The 15425-nt window shown below is 54.1% G+C and overlaps 1 protein-coding gene across 1 annotated transcript; it reads left to right on the forward strand.

Annotated features, from left to right (window-relative positions):
• Nucleotides 1-72: 72 nt before the first annotated feature.
• RUVBL2 (RuvB like AAA ATPase 2) lies at nt 73-15071 on the forward strand. Its single transcript, XM_028091641.2, has 15 exons — nt 73-384; nt 3831-3885; nt 5343-5398; nt 5861-6002; nt 7924-8053; nt 8214-8280; nt 10348-10454; nt 10557-10650; nt 11044-11167; nt 11510-11604; nt 11707-11825; nt 13714-13833; nt 14217-14346; nt 14721-14835; nt 14964-15071. The coding sequence occupies exons 1-15, from the start codon at nt 265-267 to the stop codon at nt 14987-14989; spliced, it is 1500 nt and encodes a 499-aa protein (XP_027947442.1). The 5' UTR covers nt 73-264; the 3' UTR covers nt 14990-15071.
• The last annotated feature ends 354 nt before the right edge of the window (nt 15072-15425 follow it).

Below are 15425 nucleotides of genomic sequence, written 5' to 3' on the forward strand. Positions count from 1 at the left end.
CCTAATCTTGAGGCCCCAGAGTTAGCGGGGAGGGAAGAGGGTGGAAGAGGGGGGGAAAGGGAGCGTGGGGGACGTGTGGTTGCCCAAAGAAGTCTTAAGAATTTTGCAATCCGCCTCAGCAAGGAGGCCTGGGTAAAGGGAGGGGCCAGGAGGCGTTGGGAACCGACCCAGGATTTCCGGGAACCCCTTTACCAGTTCAGTCTCGGCGGAGGAGCGGGGCCTAAAAAGTGACGCCACGCCCCCACAAGGAGAGTTTGCATATTTATGAGGAAACGTCGAGATCTTTGGAGGACCTGGCCGTCTAGAGGGACCAGAACGCCTTGTTCTAGCGCGTTTCCGTTTCCGCTAGGATATTGGCGGTTGGTGAGCATCATGGCAACCGTGGTAAGTGCTGGCGTGGGGAGAGCTGAGGAGCGAACCCGCACTCCCGAGACTGAGCGGGAAGGGTGCTGGGGGTCCGGACCCCTGGGCCTGAGGGAGGAGAGGGCCTGGGGGCCAGGACTCCCGGGTCTGAGGGAGGAGGGGCCCGGGGCCCCAGGCTCCTGCGTCTGAGGGTTGAGGAGACTGTGGGTGAAGATTCCCGCATCTGAGGGAGGAGGAGGCTGGGGGCGAGGACTCCTGGGTCTGAGGAGGAGTAAAGGGGCTGGTATCCTGGAATCCTGGATTCAGGTGGTATTCAAGGTGTCAGTGGTGCGATCTTCCAGTCCTTTGGGCACAATCAGCAGCCAGTTCTGCAGACTTTTGCCCTAAAGTTTGATGAGGATTGTAGTATCTTGCGCTTCAAGCCATTCAGGGGCCTTGGGTTGTTGATGGTATGAATGGCACCTGAGTACAGGAGGAAGCTCAGGTGAGGACCTGCCCTGTGTGCTTGAGAGTGTGAAATTGCTTCGCCTTGAGCCACACACAAAAGTGTTGAGAACCTGGAGGGTGTCTTTGGGGAAGGGGACCTGGCTGGGGGTCCAGAGGCTGGGGATCTTGTCATGGGATTGTTTGGGCCATTTTCATATTTCAGCACCTAATAGTGCGGATGCTCGGTAGGTTATCACTTGAATGTTTGAATGAATGAATGAATGAATGAATGAGCTCTGTAAAGGAGAGACCGGGTACAGTGGCCCCGGCACTTGCTTGAGAAACATCTGAATGAAGAAGGGATGTGGCCTTAGTTTGGGGGTTGAATTGGGCTTCCGGCTACCTTGGTTCCCATAGTGACCCTGGTCAGGATGAGGAGGGGTGGGGGCGATAGTTACTGGTGTGGGGGGTGGGTTGGAATTTGAGTCTGTGGCTGCTGCCATGGCAAAGGGCGTGGATTGGGGAGCAGAAGCAGCAGAAGAAAGGTAATGGCCACACTCCTGAGACCCAATTCCCATGGACATTGATGAAGTATTGGAAGTTTGAGGGGATAGTGGGTGCCGAGTTTTAAAATGACCTCTGCTTCCATGGGGTCAGTGGGCAGCACAGTGTAGGGGAGGCTTCTGGTGAAAAGGAAGGCCTGGTAGGAGGCAGGTCTGTTTGTGTTGGGATTGCTCAAGAGTTGGGATTTCTGGATCCATGCCCATTTATTGCCACAAACAGGGTCTGATAGGATGTGTCGCGATGTGTAGGGGTATGTTCTGAGTCTTCTGATGGTGTTTGGGACCAGTGTCCACTGCTCTTGGTTCTAGCCTTTTATGAGAGGATAGCTGGGAGGGAAGCTTGTGACCATGTGGTGGCTATGGTCTAAACTCCAGAGACGAGGCTTCCACTGGGTTGGATGCTTTCCTCTCCTCTCCTGGTGGAAGAAGAGAGACCTGTGGGAGGGAAGAAGGGTTGGGGGCAGGTGACCAAGGGACTGGGTCAGCAGGCTGGCTGCTTAGGCTTTCCTTTCCTTTACTAGAAATCGTGAGGGGCACCTGACTCAGTCAGTGGAGAGCAGGTGACTCTTGATCTCAGGGTCATGAGTTCAAGCCCCACGTTGGGTGTAGAGATTCCTTATAGAAATAAACTTAGAAAGAAAGAAATTGTGAAATACTCCAGTGTCAGGTAATAATACAGCCTAGGACCCACCACCCAGATTTTTTTTTAACAGCCTTATTGAGATATAATTCACATACCATACAATTTTTTTTAAAGATTTTTTTTTTATTTATTCATTTGATAGAGAGACACAGCGAGAGAGGGAACACAAGTAGTGAGAGTGGGAGAGAGAGACGCAGGCTTCCCGCGGAGCAGGGAGCCCGACACGGGGCTCGATCCCAGGACCCTGAGATCATGACCTGAGCCGAAGGCAGACGCTTAACAACTGAGCCACCCAGGCGCCCCTCACATACCATACAATTTACCCATTTAAAGTGTACGGTTTAGGGGAGCCTGGGTGGCTCAGTCAGTTAGGCGTCTGCCTTTGGCTCAGGTCATGATCCCGGGGTCCTGGGATCGAGTCCCACATCAGGCTCCCTGCTCGGCGGGGAGTGTGCTTCTCCCTCTCCCTCTCCACATGTGTGCTCTCTCAAATAAATAAATAAATAAATAAATAAATAAATAAATCTTAAAAAAAAAATAAAGTGTATAGTTCAGTGACTTTTAGTATGTTCACAGTTGTGCAACTGTCCGCTCAATCAGTTTTAGGACATCTTGATCCTCCCAAGAGGGAAACCCTGTAGGTAGCTCTTGGCCATCATCCCCTACTCCTCTCATACCCCCTCGCCCTAGGCCACCACCAGTGTACTTCCTGTCTCTATGAATTTACTTATCCTGGACATTTCATGTCAGTGAAATCATACTATATGTGACCTTTTGTGTCCACTTTCTTTCACTTCGCATGATGTTTTCAAGGTGCATCCACACTACAGCATATGTTGGAACTTTCTTTCTTTTTATGGCTGAATAATATTCCAAGTGTGGACGTAACCATGTTTTGCTTATCCATTCATCCTTTGATGGACATTTTGGATTTTCCCACCTTTTGGCTTTTGTGAATAATGCTGCTGTGAACACTTGTGTGAACCTTCTGGGGGTTCTCGAATTGTCCCAGGGGGTACTTCTCTCTCTCCCTTATATGAGAAGAAATGGTGGCTGGCTCCTCTTTTCAGAGAGCTGGGGACACCAGAGGACTCGGTCCCTGCTTGTTGAATCAACTCAAACATCATTCATCCAAACCCCAAATGTTGAACCCCAAGTGAACAAGCAAGATGTGGGCTGTGCCCTTCATGGGACTCCCATCCACTGGAGCCGAGAGCACTGATCGGACAGTCTCCCTCCTAAATGTGAGATTACACGGGGAGATCAGGCTCCCAAGGGAGACCTTTCATTCTGTCCAGACATCCAGAGACCCTGGAACGAGTCAGGCTGGGCAGAGGCCAGGGAGGGCCTGTCTTCATGAGCGTCGCTTGATCTCATTCAGTGAGGGAGGCGGGGAGAGCAGGCTGGGCTCTGGGGCATGCGCATGCAAAGGCCTAGTGACAGAGATTCAGGCAGCGCGGTATAAGGGGGCTGGGCATTTGGGGGCCAAGCATTGGTGTCTGTCCTTCCAATCATGGGAGCTGGGAGTTCTTCTTCTTCCTTCACCAAATAATTCCTGGGCACCAAATAATGTGCTAGGCCCTGGGGACAGAACTGTAAATGAGACAGACACAGTCCTTGTCTTTCTGGGACTCAGTGTACTGGGGTCAACCAACCGGTATTAGCTGGTGACAAACGAGAAGGGTGGGAGTGACGGATGTTTGGGCTCTTGGCCCACCTGTGGGGCAAACGAATGGAGAGGCCTGCCTCCCGGGACGTGGGCGGGAGGGACAGAGGAGGAGGTGGTGAAAACTGGGATCATCTGACTCTTCTGACATGTCTTCATCCGCTCCCAGACGGCCACAACCAAGGTCCCAGAGATCCGAGATGTGACGAGGATTGAGCGTATCGGTGAGTGAGCACGTCCAGACCCTGCCTGCCCACAACAGAGCCAGCCTGCCCAGGAGCCCTGATGTTTGCTGAGTGCCTGCTGGGCTTGGCCCAGAACTGACTGTCCCAGGCACTCAGCACACACCGTGGCATCCGCTCGATGAGGGCAGGGACGAGGTCTGGCTCATTTCTGGCTGTGCGCTAAACAGATAACCAGCAGACGCATGAGTTCGTGACTGCCAAGTGCTCACAGCCATCCCGGGAGATGCACATAGCGACTCGGGATGTGTTTTAGCCGAGGAAACCGAGACTCAGAGCAGTCAAGCCACTGGTCCCGGCTCACACATGGAGTAGGCTGTGAATCCCAGGGGCACGAAGTTGGGGTGTAGTGGGCCAGAAGGGTGTAGCCTCCACAAAGAGCTTTACCTGCGTGAGGAGACTGTACTCGTTCGTGCACATTTGTGCACTCCGTGCCTACAAGAGAGGCCCTGAAGTAAAGAGCTTGTGGCTAGGAACATGGGTTCTGGAGGCCCGCTGCCGGGGACCACTTACGTTGCAAGAGGCTAGTTGCTTTTGGTGTCCTTATCTGCAAAATGGGGCCAAGGTGGTTCACCTCATCAGGTGATATAAGATTCCATAAGGTCAGGGCATATAAAGCCCTTAAAGTGCAGAGGCCAACACTGTTTCAGCTATCAGAGGGCCAGGTGCTGTTGGAGCTGAGGACCCCCTAGACACTAACTGCACCCAGTACCTGGCCTCAGGGTGCTTACAATCTAGCGCTGGGGTCAGCAAATCTTTTCTTAAAGGGCCAGACGGTAAACTCTTCTCTGTGGAAAATACTCAGTTCTCCTGTTGCAGTGTGAAAACAGCCACAAGCAGTGTGTAAGGGAATGGGCATGGCGGTGTGCTGATAAAACTTTCTTTGCAAAAACAAGTGACTGGCCCACAGGCTATAGTTTGCCCAGCCCCGGTCCAGTGTGAAACATTGAAATCCTATGTCTTTACCTCTTGCTGGGCTGTGTGGTCATGGGCAAGGGGCCTGACCTCTCTGGGCTCCTTCCTCAACTTCATGTCAGTGAGGGCCTGAGGAGGTTATTGAACCCCAGAAGCACTCTGGGGTGGTAATAGCTAGCACTCTGTTTCTCAGGGTTACGTGGAATGAAGTAAGAATCTGTGGGGCCCCTTAGGCTATAAACGTAAAGTAATGGTGATCGTTAGCTGTCACAGTTAGATCCTGATCTGATGATGTGGTTAACCAGATCTCAGTGATTCTGGGCCACTATGCTGTAGCCTAAGGGCAGCTCCAGTTTATTAAGCATTTACCCCAACCAGCCATCCTCCCAGTGAGGTAGAGACTCGGACCCCCCCATCTGACCAAGGAGGAAACCAGGGCTGAGAGACGAAGTCCCTTTCCTCTGGCCACACATTATCCCGAGCTGGCTGGTAACTGTGTCTTCTGGTTCTTTCCCCTGACACAGGCGCACACTCCCACATCCGGGGGCTGGGGCTGGACGATGCCTTGGAGCCACGGCAGGTAGGGCTGAGGGCTGAGGGCGGTGGGGTGGGAAGGTTGATCCAGGGAGGCCTCAGGCACGGGGTCCCCAGGGCCACAGGGCCCCAGGGAGTGTAGGGTCTCCCAGACCTTTGGCTACCTATCTATAAAATTTAACCACGTGTAGAGCTTTATTAGTTTTATTTTTATTTATTTACATATATATATATTTTTGGGGGGGTTGCAAAACGGTTTATTAAAGCATGGGGACAGGACCCGTGGACAGGAAGAGCGGCTGCCCCGAGCTTTATTAGTTTAAAAAAAAACTGGGGTGGAAAAGGTTTTTGGGTTTTTGTTTTTGTTTTTGTTTTTGTTTTAGCTTTTTCCTGAAGTCCTAGCCAACAGCATGCCCTTTTGTCTCCCTGGCCTGGTTGGAGGTGGGGGAAATGGGGGTGGCAGCCCAGTAGGAAGTCCCCTGATGTGCTCTCGCCTCCCACCCCACAGGCTTCCCAGGGCATGGTGGGGCAGCTGGCAGCCCGACGGGCAGCTGGTGTTGTACTGGAGATGATCCGGGAAGGGAAGATCGCGGGGCGGGCAGTGCTCATCGCTGGCCAGCCGGGTACCGGGAAGACAGCCATCGCCATGGGTAAGAAGCTTCTCGGGGCAGGAGCTCTTCTACCAGACAATCCTTACTGTGTAAACCCAGGTTGGGTTCAGCCACATTTAACAGATAGCCACAAATGGCAGGGGCATAAACACTCTGGTTCATTCTCTTACATAGAAGCATCTGAACATAGGCCACCTAGGGCTTGTTGAGCAGTTCCGTAAAGTATTCTGCCGTCCCACCTCAACATCTCTGTACTTGCTTCCAAGTCAGGGTCACCTCATGTTCCAAGAGGGTTGCCTAAGCTCCAGCCTTCCCATCCATACTCTCCTGTAGGAGGAAGGAGAAAGGCATCTTGCAGTGATTGTGTACCTCCCTCCCTTTAAAGGTAGCTCCCTTTAAGCAGCAGTCTTGGGACTCCCACACACTTTTGCTTATCTTATTAGCCAGAACTTAATCGTATCCTAACATTCTGCTGCGACGTGATGAGACATGAGCACATTTCTTTTCTTTTTTTTTTTTTTAAGATTTTATTTATTTGGCAGAGAGAGACACAGCAAGAGAAGGAACACAAGCAGGGGGAGTGGGAGAGGGAGAAGCAGGCCTCCCGCCGAGCAGGGAGCCAGATGTGGGGCTCGATCCCAGGACCCTGGGATCATGACCCGAGCCGAAGGCAGATACTTAACGACTGAGCCACCCAGGCGCCCCACATTTCTTGTTTTAATGTGGACCGTTGCTTCTTTAGTGAACTGGGGGTCCTGGGCCAAACACTGGGGACACTTAGATGAGTAAGACCAAAGCCTTGACTTTAGGGAGTTTCTAGTCTTGGGGACACAGTTCCTTCCAGGGTGGTGTGTGCTGTAATGGACAGAGGAGACTCCTGACCCTCATGAGGGAGCAGGGAGGGATGCAGTGACAGTTATCAGGAGAGCCCTCCCAGATAAGTCAGGTCCTGAGCCAAGACTTGGAGGGTGTCTGGGAGTCTCCAGGGCAGACGATAGGGAATGGGATTGCCCGGCACAGAGTGTGGCCCACGTCTGTAAAGGGGACCAGGAAGAGTCCCCACCTCACACTGGTTGGAAGGGTTCAGTGACTTCCTGTCTGTGAGACTTGGCGTGGTGCTTGGAGTGACCGCAGGATCAGCCCCGCTGTCTGCCAGCCAACCCCAGACCAGACAGAAGACCCGTCCCTGGGCTGGTTCCCGGTCATGTGACAGGTTCATGGTTGAGCACCAGTGCCTGCCTGCCGCCCCCAGATCGCTTCTCTGCAGGGTGCCTCCCACGCCAGCACTTGTTCTGTTGTGGTCCCCATTCTACAGAGAGACAAACAGGCTTGGAGCAGACAAGGCTTCTCAGGATCACACGGTGCTAAGCGGTGGAGCCAGGATCCGAACTTAGGTGGTCTGGCTTTGGAGCCACCACCCTTGACTTTTTGTTTTGTTTTGTTTTTAAGATTTTATTTATTTGTTTGACAGAGAGAGACAGCGAGAGAGGGAACACAAGCAGGGAGGGTGGGAGAGGGAGAAGCAGGCTTCCCGCCGAGCAGGGAGCCCGACGCAGGGCTCAATCCCAGGACCCTGGGACCGTGACCTGAGCCGAAGGCAGACGCTTAACAACAGAGCCACCCAGGCGCCCCCACCCTTGACTGTTTCAACCCTCTTTGTGCCTCTACTCCTGCTCATTACCCCCGAGCCTGGAGGCTGAACAGCTCCTAGAGGTTGGGAGACAGGCGTGGCAAGATTATAGGGTCATGAAGTTGGCCCTCTGGGCAGCATGGGGTTCGAAACCAGGCCTCCCTACGCAGCCCGCCGTCCCTAGCTTTCTCCGCGTCTCCGTGTCTGCCCCCAGCGCTGAGCCCATCTCAGCTACGCTCCTTCCCGAGGAGGGAGAGAGCTGGTTTGCCCCAGAGTAGGTGTTGCCTGGTGCCAGGCTGCGCCCACCTACCCAGACCACCTGTTCCCCAGGCATGGCACAGGCCCTGGGCCCTGACACCCCGTTCACAGCCATCGCGGGCAGTGAGATCTTCTCGCTGGAGATGAGCAAGACAGAGGCGCTGACACAGGCCTTCCGGCGGTCTATTGGCGTTCGCATCAAGTAAGCACAGGACCCAGCGCAGGGGGTGGAGCCAGCTCCCAGCGGCCTCGGGATGACCCCTGCCCTATTCGACTTGTTCTCTGCCCGAGGGCTCATGGGAGTTAGCCATTCCCGAGGGCCCAGGCATTGGGCTCTCTGCTCACACCTGTTCTCTGCCTAGGGAGGAGACTGAGATCATTGAAGGGGAGGTGGTGGAGATCCAGATTGACCGGCCAGCGACAGGCACGGTGAGTCTGCTGTGAGCCTGGGCCTCCTCCAGGACTGGAGGGTGGGGCGGCAGAATCCGTGGAATGTTTGAGCTATACGTTGGGAGCCCTCTACGTGCCTACAGTCGGGGGGGGGGGGTCGGTAGAGTGACAGTTTATCCACTTTCAAGTGATACCGTGAGCAGTTAAAACCAAGTGGTGTCATGATAGAGAAGGTCTGGAAGTTTCTCACAGTTCATTCTATTTTTTTTTTAACTTTTATTTAAGTAATGTCTATGCCCAACATGGGGCTCGAACTCACAATCCCCAGATCGAGAGTCGCATGCTCTTCCCACTGAGCCGGTCAGACACCCCCTCTTAACAGTTAATTCTTTTTTTGGTGCAAAATGGTGGTTTCATCAAAGCATGGGGACGGGCTCTGTGGGCAGAAAGAGCTGCTGAACTCTCTCACAGTTAATTCTTAAAGGTCAGGCTTAAGAACCTGTTCTGTGAGATTTTATGCAGCTTAGCACTAAAAGGCATTTCCTCTCCAGCTTACGTGGTTGTTGTAATTCGCTCCCTTTTTTTTTTTTTAAGCTGAGAATAAAAACATCCTCATAAAATAAAACAGATGTAAAGAAGTACGTGAAATAATCGTGTGGTTAGTAAGTTATTATAAAGCAAATCCCCTTAGAACCACAATCAAGATAAAAAAGTAGAACTTTGCCCGGCCCCCAACCCCTGGTAGCCCCAGATCTGCTTCCCATGTCCGTGGATTTGCCGGTTCTGGGCGGTTCTTACACACGGGGTCCTGCAGCAGGGGACTTGCCGCGGCTGGCTTCTCTCACCTGGTGCCGGGGTCTCCAGGCTGTGCTTTTCTCCGTCTGTAATTCTCCTGTACACGTCACGTTGTAGTTGGTGGTAACATGCCAAATAATGGAAAGCTTAAACATGCTTCAAGCCTGTTGACGTCACGCCGAGTCACCTTCTGTTCCTGTGTCTAGTCCCATGGACACAGTCCTCTTCTTCCATTTGCTCGTCATTCTCAATGGAGATAGGTTTCAGATGCATGATTGCATTGACTTGCAATTTTTTTTTTTAAAAAGATTTTATTCATTTATTTGAGAGAGTGAGCAAGAGAGGTAGAGCACGAGCCGGGGGGTGGGGGCGGAGGGAGAGGGAGCAGCAGACGCCCCGATGAGCAGGGAGCCTGACGACAGGCTCGGGCCCAGGACCTTGGGATCATGACTGAGCAGAAGGCAGATGCCCAACTGACTGAGCCCTCCAGGCGCCCCTCAACTTGCACTTTTAACCCCTGTCCACAGTCTCCTAAATTAGTCCCATCCATCGGCAATTATGTTTTGAATTTTAAAAATATGATAGAATATTTAAACATAGAGATAGCCACTCCCAAGATAGTTCTTTTATTGTGTTTTTTTATTTTATTTTATTTATTTTTTTAAAGATTTTATTTATTTATTCATGGGAGACAGAGGGACAGAGAGAGAGAAGCAGAGGGAGAAGCAGGCTCCCAAGGAGCAGGGAGCCCGAGGCAGGGCTCGATCCCAGGACCCTGGGATCATGACCTGAGCCGAAGGCAGACACTTAACCATCTGAGCCACCCAGCCGCCCCAGTGTTTTTTTATTTTAAAGTAAATTCTACCCCCAACATGGGGCTGGAACTCAACAACCCTCAGATCAAGAGTCGCATGCTCCTCTGACTGAGCCAGTCAGGTGTCCACCCCCCACAAAATAGTTTTGATTTTATTTTATTTATCTTTTTATTTTTTTTAAGTAGGATCCACGCCCAGCATGGAGCCCAAGGTGGGGCTCGAACTCACGACCCTGAAATCAAAACCTGAGCTGAGATCAAGAGTCAGACGCTTAACTGACTGAGCCACCCAGGCACCCCCCAAGATAGTTCTTTAAGTTAGATTTCTATTACAGAAGAAATCCATGGCTGCATCCTCCCTTCAAAAATGTAAAACCAGGGGTGCCTGCCTGGCTCAGTCGGTGGAGTGTGCTTCATCTCCAGGGTCATGAGTTTGAGCCCCACGTTGGGTGTAGAGATTACTTAAATAAATAAATAAATGTATAAAAAATACACAGGGCTCTAAGGTAGGCAAGCTGACCCTCAAGACCACAGAGATGGAGACCATATACGACCTTGGCACCAAGATGATTGAATCCCTGACCAAGGACAAAGTCCAGGCCGGGTGAGTGGCAGGGGCCACACTGGGTGGCCAAGGTGGGGGATCTTGGGCCCTTTCCCTGTTCTCACTCCCACCCTCCTTCCCCCCCACCCCCGCCACCTGCAGGGATGTGATCACCATTGACAAGGCCACGGGCAAGATCTCCAAGCTGGGTCGCTCCTTCACACGTGCTCGAGACTATGATGCCATGGGCTCTCAGGTGGGCCAGGGCTCTGGGGGTCCCCGTGCTCCAGGCACCAGGATGTTTGCATCTCCTCCATCAACCCCCATGGCTCAGAGGGTCTGGATCCTCCAGTCACCCCAACCCCATGTCCCTGGCACTCCTGGTTCTTCCCTGTACCCTCTGGGACAGCCAGGGCCCTTCAACTTGGCCCGTTTGCTCATGGTTTCCGAGGTCCTCCGGGAACCCCCAATCCTGCAGTGCTCTTGCATCCCCTAGTGATGACTACTCTTGGACCTGGGGTTTCTGGATTCTCAGCTCCATTCCAAGGAGTCCGGAGTCCGATCTCCCCCTACACAGGCCTCTTTGAGCTCTCTTTCATGCTCTTCTCTGCCCTTATCTCTTCCTCCTCCCCCCACCCCGGCTCCATAGACCAAGTTCGTGCAGTGTCCAGATGGAGAGCTCCAGAAACGCAAGGAGGTGGTCCACACCGTGTCCCTGCATGAGATTGATGTCATCAATTCCCGCACCCAGGGCTTCCTGGCTCTCTTCTCAGGTGAGGCCCCTCAGACTGGTGCTCTGTGCAACCCCCCTTCCTCGCCCTCTAGCACAACCCCCCGGTTCGTCTCTCCCACTCTGTTGCTGTCAGTCCCTCTTTCGGGTGGTCCAGCGGGGGCCTGCATGTCCTGCCCTCTCTTCTTCCTGGGTTCCCTGTCTCTGGTCCTCCTTCTCTCTGCGATGTTTGGGACTCCCAGCCCTTCTGTCCCTTTGCCACTCCAGTCTTGGTCTCTCTTCCCTCTGTCCCTGGTGTCCTGTCTTTCTCTGTCTTTGTCCACCCGCCGGCCCTGGGTCCCTGTCTGCTGCCTGATCCTCCCCGCGCCACCCCTGCCTCCCTCAGGCGACACAGGGGAGATCAAGTCAGAAGTCCGAGAGCAGATCAATGCCAAGGTGGCTGAATGGCGTGAGGAGGGCAAGGCAGAGATCATCCCTGGGGTGAGTACTGGGGCATGGCCGGGGCGGGCGGTTTGTGGTGGTGGGAAATAGGAGGAGAGAGTCTCAGGTGGTGGGTTTGACATACTCCCCAACGGCTCTCAGGTGCTGTTTATCGACGAGGTCCACATGCTGGACATTGAAAGCTTTTCCTTCCTCAATCGGGCCCTGGAGAGTGACATGGCGCCAGTCCTCATCATGGCCACCAACCGTGGCATCACCCGGTAAGCCAGCTGCTGGCCCCCTTAAAGGCCTCTGGGAAAATGGGATGCTCCAGGCGGTGGGTATAGGCACAGGGTAACCAGGGCATGTTTGTGGAGCTCCCTGCTAGGAAGGGTATGGGCTTAGGTGTTGCAACAAGGCTACCCCCAAGTACCGGGGCCCAGACAGAAGGCTGTGCTTCTCCCTCAAACAAGGTAGGCGGATGCTCAGGGCGGGTAGGCAGGCAGCTCTGCTCCATAAGAACGCTGAGGGACCATGTTCTTTCTGTCTTTGTTCCCGGAACCCCTGAGGCTACAGTTCCCAAACCGTGTGCCGAGGCATCCCAGCATGCTGCAGAAGACACAGAGTGCTGTGGAATGGTTTAAGTTTCTGAGGGATGCACAGAGATGTGTGTTGGACACTGCATAAATCACTACGCTTAGTTCACTTTGCCCTAACCACTTTACAGAACAGAGCTTAATATTACTTTTGGCTGAAGAATGCCTGGGAAACATTCCCGAGCCGTGAAGCGCCCCAGGTTCTGGTAAAGCTTGGGAACCTCTGCTCTGGGGTGTTGCCAGCACCCCTCGCCCTGTTGTCCCGGCTGGCCTTCTCTGCCTCATCTGTGTATGGGCGGACAGGGAGGAGGAAGTGGGGGGTAAACAGCCCCCGGGAGGCTGAGGCCCGTCATCACTGCAGGGGGCAAATGGGCAGATTGTTCCTGGCTTGTTTCCCGGGTGAGCCGCTTAGACCCTTAAAATAAGCTCGGGAGGTGGATATTGTCTCAGCCCCATGTTACAGATGAGGACAGCTAGGCCCCGTGACGTGCACGGAGAAGGTGTCAGGGCCAGAGTTGGATCTCTGAACCGGGATGGGGAGAGACCAGCCGAGGGCGGGGCGCCTCCCGGGCCAGGCCACAAACCCAAGTCACTCCTCGTTATCTGCACATCATGTATTTGGGAGTCTGCATCTTCTCACGAACATTGATTTGTAAACCCCCCCCCTCCGCCCCCCGCCAATCAGTACTGCCGACACTCTGGTGCTCTGGTGCAGACGTGCGCGGAGAGGCAGCACATTTGAGTCGCCCGATATGGACACTCCAAACCAAGGTCTTGCAAGGTGACACCCTGCCTGCCTTCTGGTTTCAGCTCACCTGCTGTAAATGAGTGTCCTTTTCCTGATCTGTTTAGTGTCGCATTTGCCACATTTTATGCTTTTTATTGGGGATTTCGTGTCTAAAGGGGCCCGTCGCTGTCCAGTGTCCCTAAGCAAAAGCCTGGGGTGGCTGCGCCTTATAGAGAAAGTGCGTCTGTGCTAGATGAGCTTCATTCAGGCTTGATGTAGACTGTTAGCCGTTAGCCATGAGTTCAAAGGGGGTGAGTCCATGACGTTTGTTAAATAAGATGTCTTTAAATAGAAACACGTAGAACCAAGTTATATGTTGGTTGGTTGACAAAAATATTGTGATCAGAGGCTCACAAGAACTTAACCATGTACGTCCCCGAGAAGCGGTGGTGCATGATTTGCTGCTGAGCGTTTGCCCCACTTTATAGAACGTAAATACCATGAATAACGAGAATCCACTCTATCTCCCGGGCCCTGTGCTGGGCCGGATGCAGCAGGGAATAGCACCGGCCGTCTCCTCCCTCTGGAGCTCTGCGTCACGCAGAGGAGTGGGACCTTGATTCAGTAATCCCAGATAGAGATACCTAGCTAAAACCCAGCCAGCCCTGTGGGGGAGTGACGCAGCTGGGGGGCGGCTGCACCGTCGGTGGTGACAGCAGCCATGAGCTGAAGGTTAAATGGTATTTGCCCAGTGAGTGGGCTGTGGTGGGGGTGGAGAGGGGAGGAGATGGAGAGGTGGTTCTGGGAGCATCTCCCTGACAGCCCTCCTTACCCCCTCCTCCCCAGGATCCGGGGTACCAGCTACCAGAGCCCCCATGGCATCCCCATCGACCTGCTGGACCGACTGCTCATCGTCTCCACCTCTCCCTACAGTGAGAAGGACACAAAACAGATCCTCCGCATCCGGTATGGGCAGAGCCACTGGTGTTCTGGGGCAGGTCCAGGCTGCGGGCCTGCGAGGCGGGGCTGGCACCCACCCTGTTTGGCAAGTGGGGGCAGCAAGGTCTGAGGGGGAAGGTGTCTGGGTCTGCAGGAGGTAGGGCTGGGCTGCACATCCAAGTAATGGCCTCTGATCTGGGGGTGGGGAAAGAGCCCTGGCTGGGGAGGGTCTGGGGGCCCAGGCTGCAGGGCCAGCCTGTGCCTCAGTGGCCCTTCTTGCTCAGCGTTCTGTGGTTCTGAGGACGTAGACTCCACATGTCCCCCAGGATGTCCCACAGTGCCCCGGGGAGAAGGGCCGGCCAGGCGCCCTGGCCGACACCCCCATCCCCCACCCCCGCACCTGCCCACAGGTGTGAGGAGGAAGACGTAGAAATGAGTGAGGATGCCTACACGGTGCTGACACGTATTGGGTTGGAGACCTCGCTGCGCTACGCCATCCAGCTCATCACGGCTGCCAGCCTAGTGTGCCGGAAACGCAAGGTCAGCCAGTGAGCCCTCAGGGCCAGCCCGAGTGAGTGAGTGAGTGCCCCACTCACTGCTCCAAGAGCTCGGGGTGCATTGTTGGATTTAGTCCTGGAACGGGTTTTCAAGGGCCGGAAACTTGGGTCTGTGGGGTTTATACCTGTATTTCCTGGCCTGACACATAGTAGGTGCTTCATAGATGTCTGTCAGCTCCAAGTTAATGCCATCCAGTCCATCTTCCAGATGAAGAAACCCAGGACTGGAGGGGTTGGGCCCTCAGCCGGGAGGTGGCCAAGGCAGGATTCGAACCCAGGCAGTCTGGCTCCAGAGTCCCCATCCTGACCCACCTCCCAGAGAGGGGGCCCCACTGAGGTCTGGCCATCCCCTGTCAGGGCACGGAAGTGCAGGTGGATGACATCAAACGGGTCTACTCGCTCTTTCTGGACGAGTCGCGCTCCACGCAGTACATGAAGGAGTACCAGGATGCCTTTCTTTTCAACGAGCTCAGTGAGTGTCCCCTGCTGCGCCTGTCCCCAGGGTCACCCACCCCGGAGGGCAGGCGGGTATCTGATCTGGAGATCTCAGGCCCTGCCCCCTGGGCCACACTGACCACCTGGCCTTCCTTCTCCCCACAGAAGGTGAAACCATGGACACCTCCTGAGCTGTCACCCTCTCCCCACCCCACCCCACCCTGTTTTCTACTAGAGTTCTGACACTGTAACTTTGTATAAAATGGTTCTGAAACTGGACCCATTCTCTCTGTCTCTTTTTTTTTTTTTAGAGAGAGAGAGCTCACGGATCGGTGGGGGTGGGGTGGCAGTGCGGGCAGAGGGAGAGGGAGAAAGAGAATCTTAAGCAGGCTCCAGGACACCCAGCGTGGAGTCCAATGCGGAGCTATTCCCATGGCCCTGAGATCATGATGACCTGAGCCGAAATCAAGAGCCAGACACTTAACGGACTGAGCCACCCAGGCGTCCCTGAAACTGGACCCATTGTGTGTGTGTGTGTGTGTGTGTGTGTGTGTGTGTGTGTACACGTGTACACGCGTACATGCGCCTTGAGCCTGACAAAAGACAACCTGAGTGCAGTTTGAGAAG

The sequence above is a fragment of the Eumetopias jubatus genome, unplaced genomic scaffold (genome assembly GCF_037043125.1).
Source record: "Eumetopias jubatus isolate StellerSeaLion01/CBP00866 unplaced genomic scaffold, mEumJub1_p1.0 scaffold_10, whole genome shotgun sequence".
Lineage (NCBI taxonomy): Eukaryota > Metazoa > Chordata > Mammalia > Carnivora > Otariidae > Eumetopias > Eumetopias jubatus.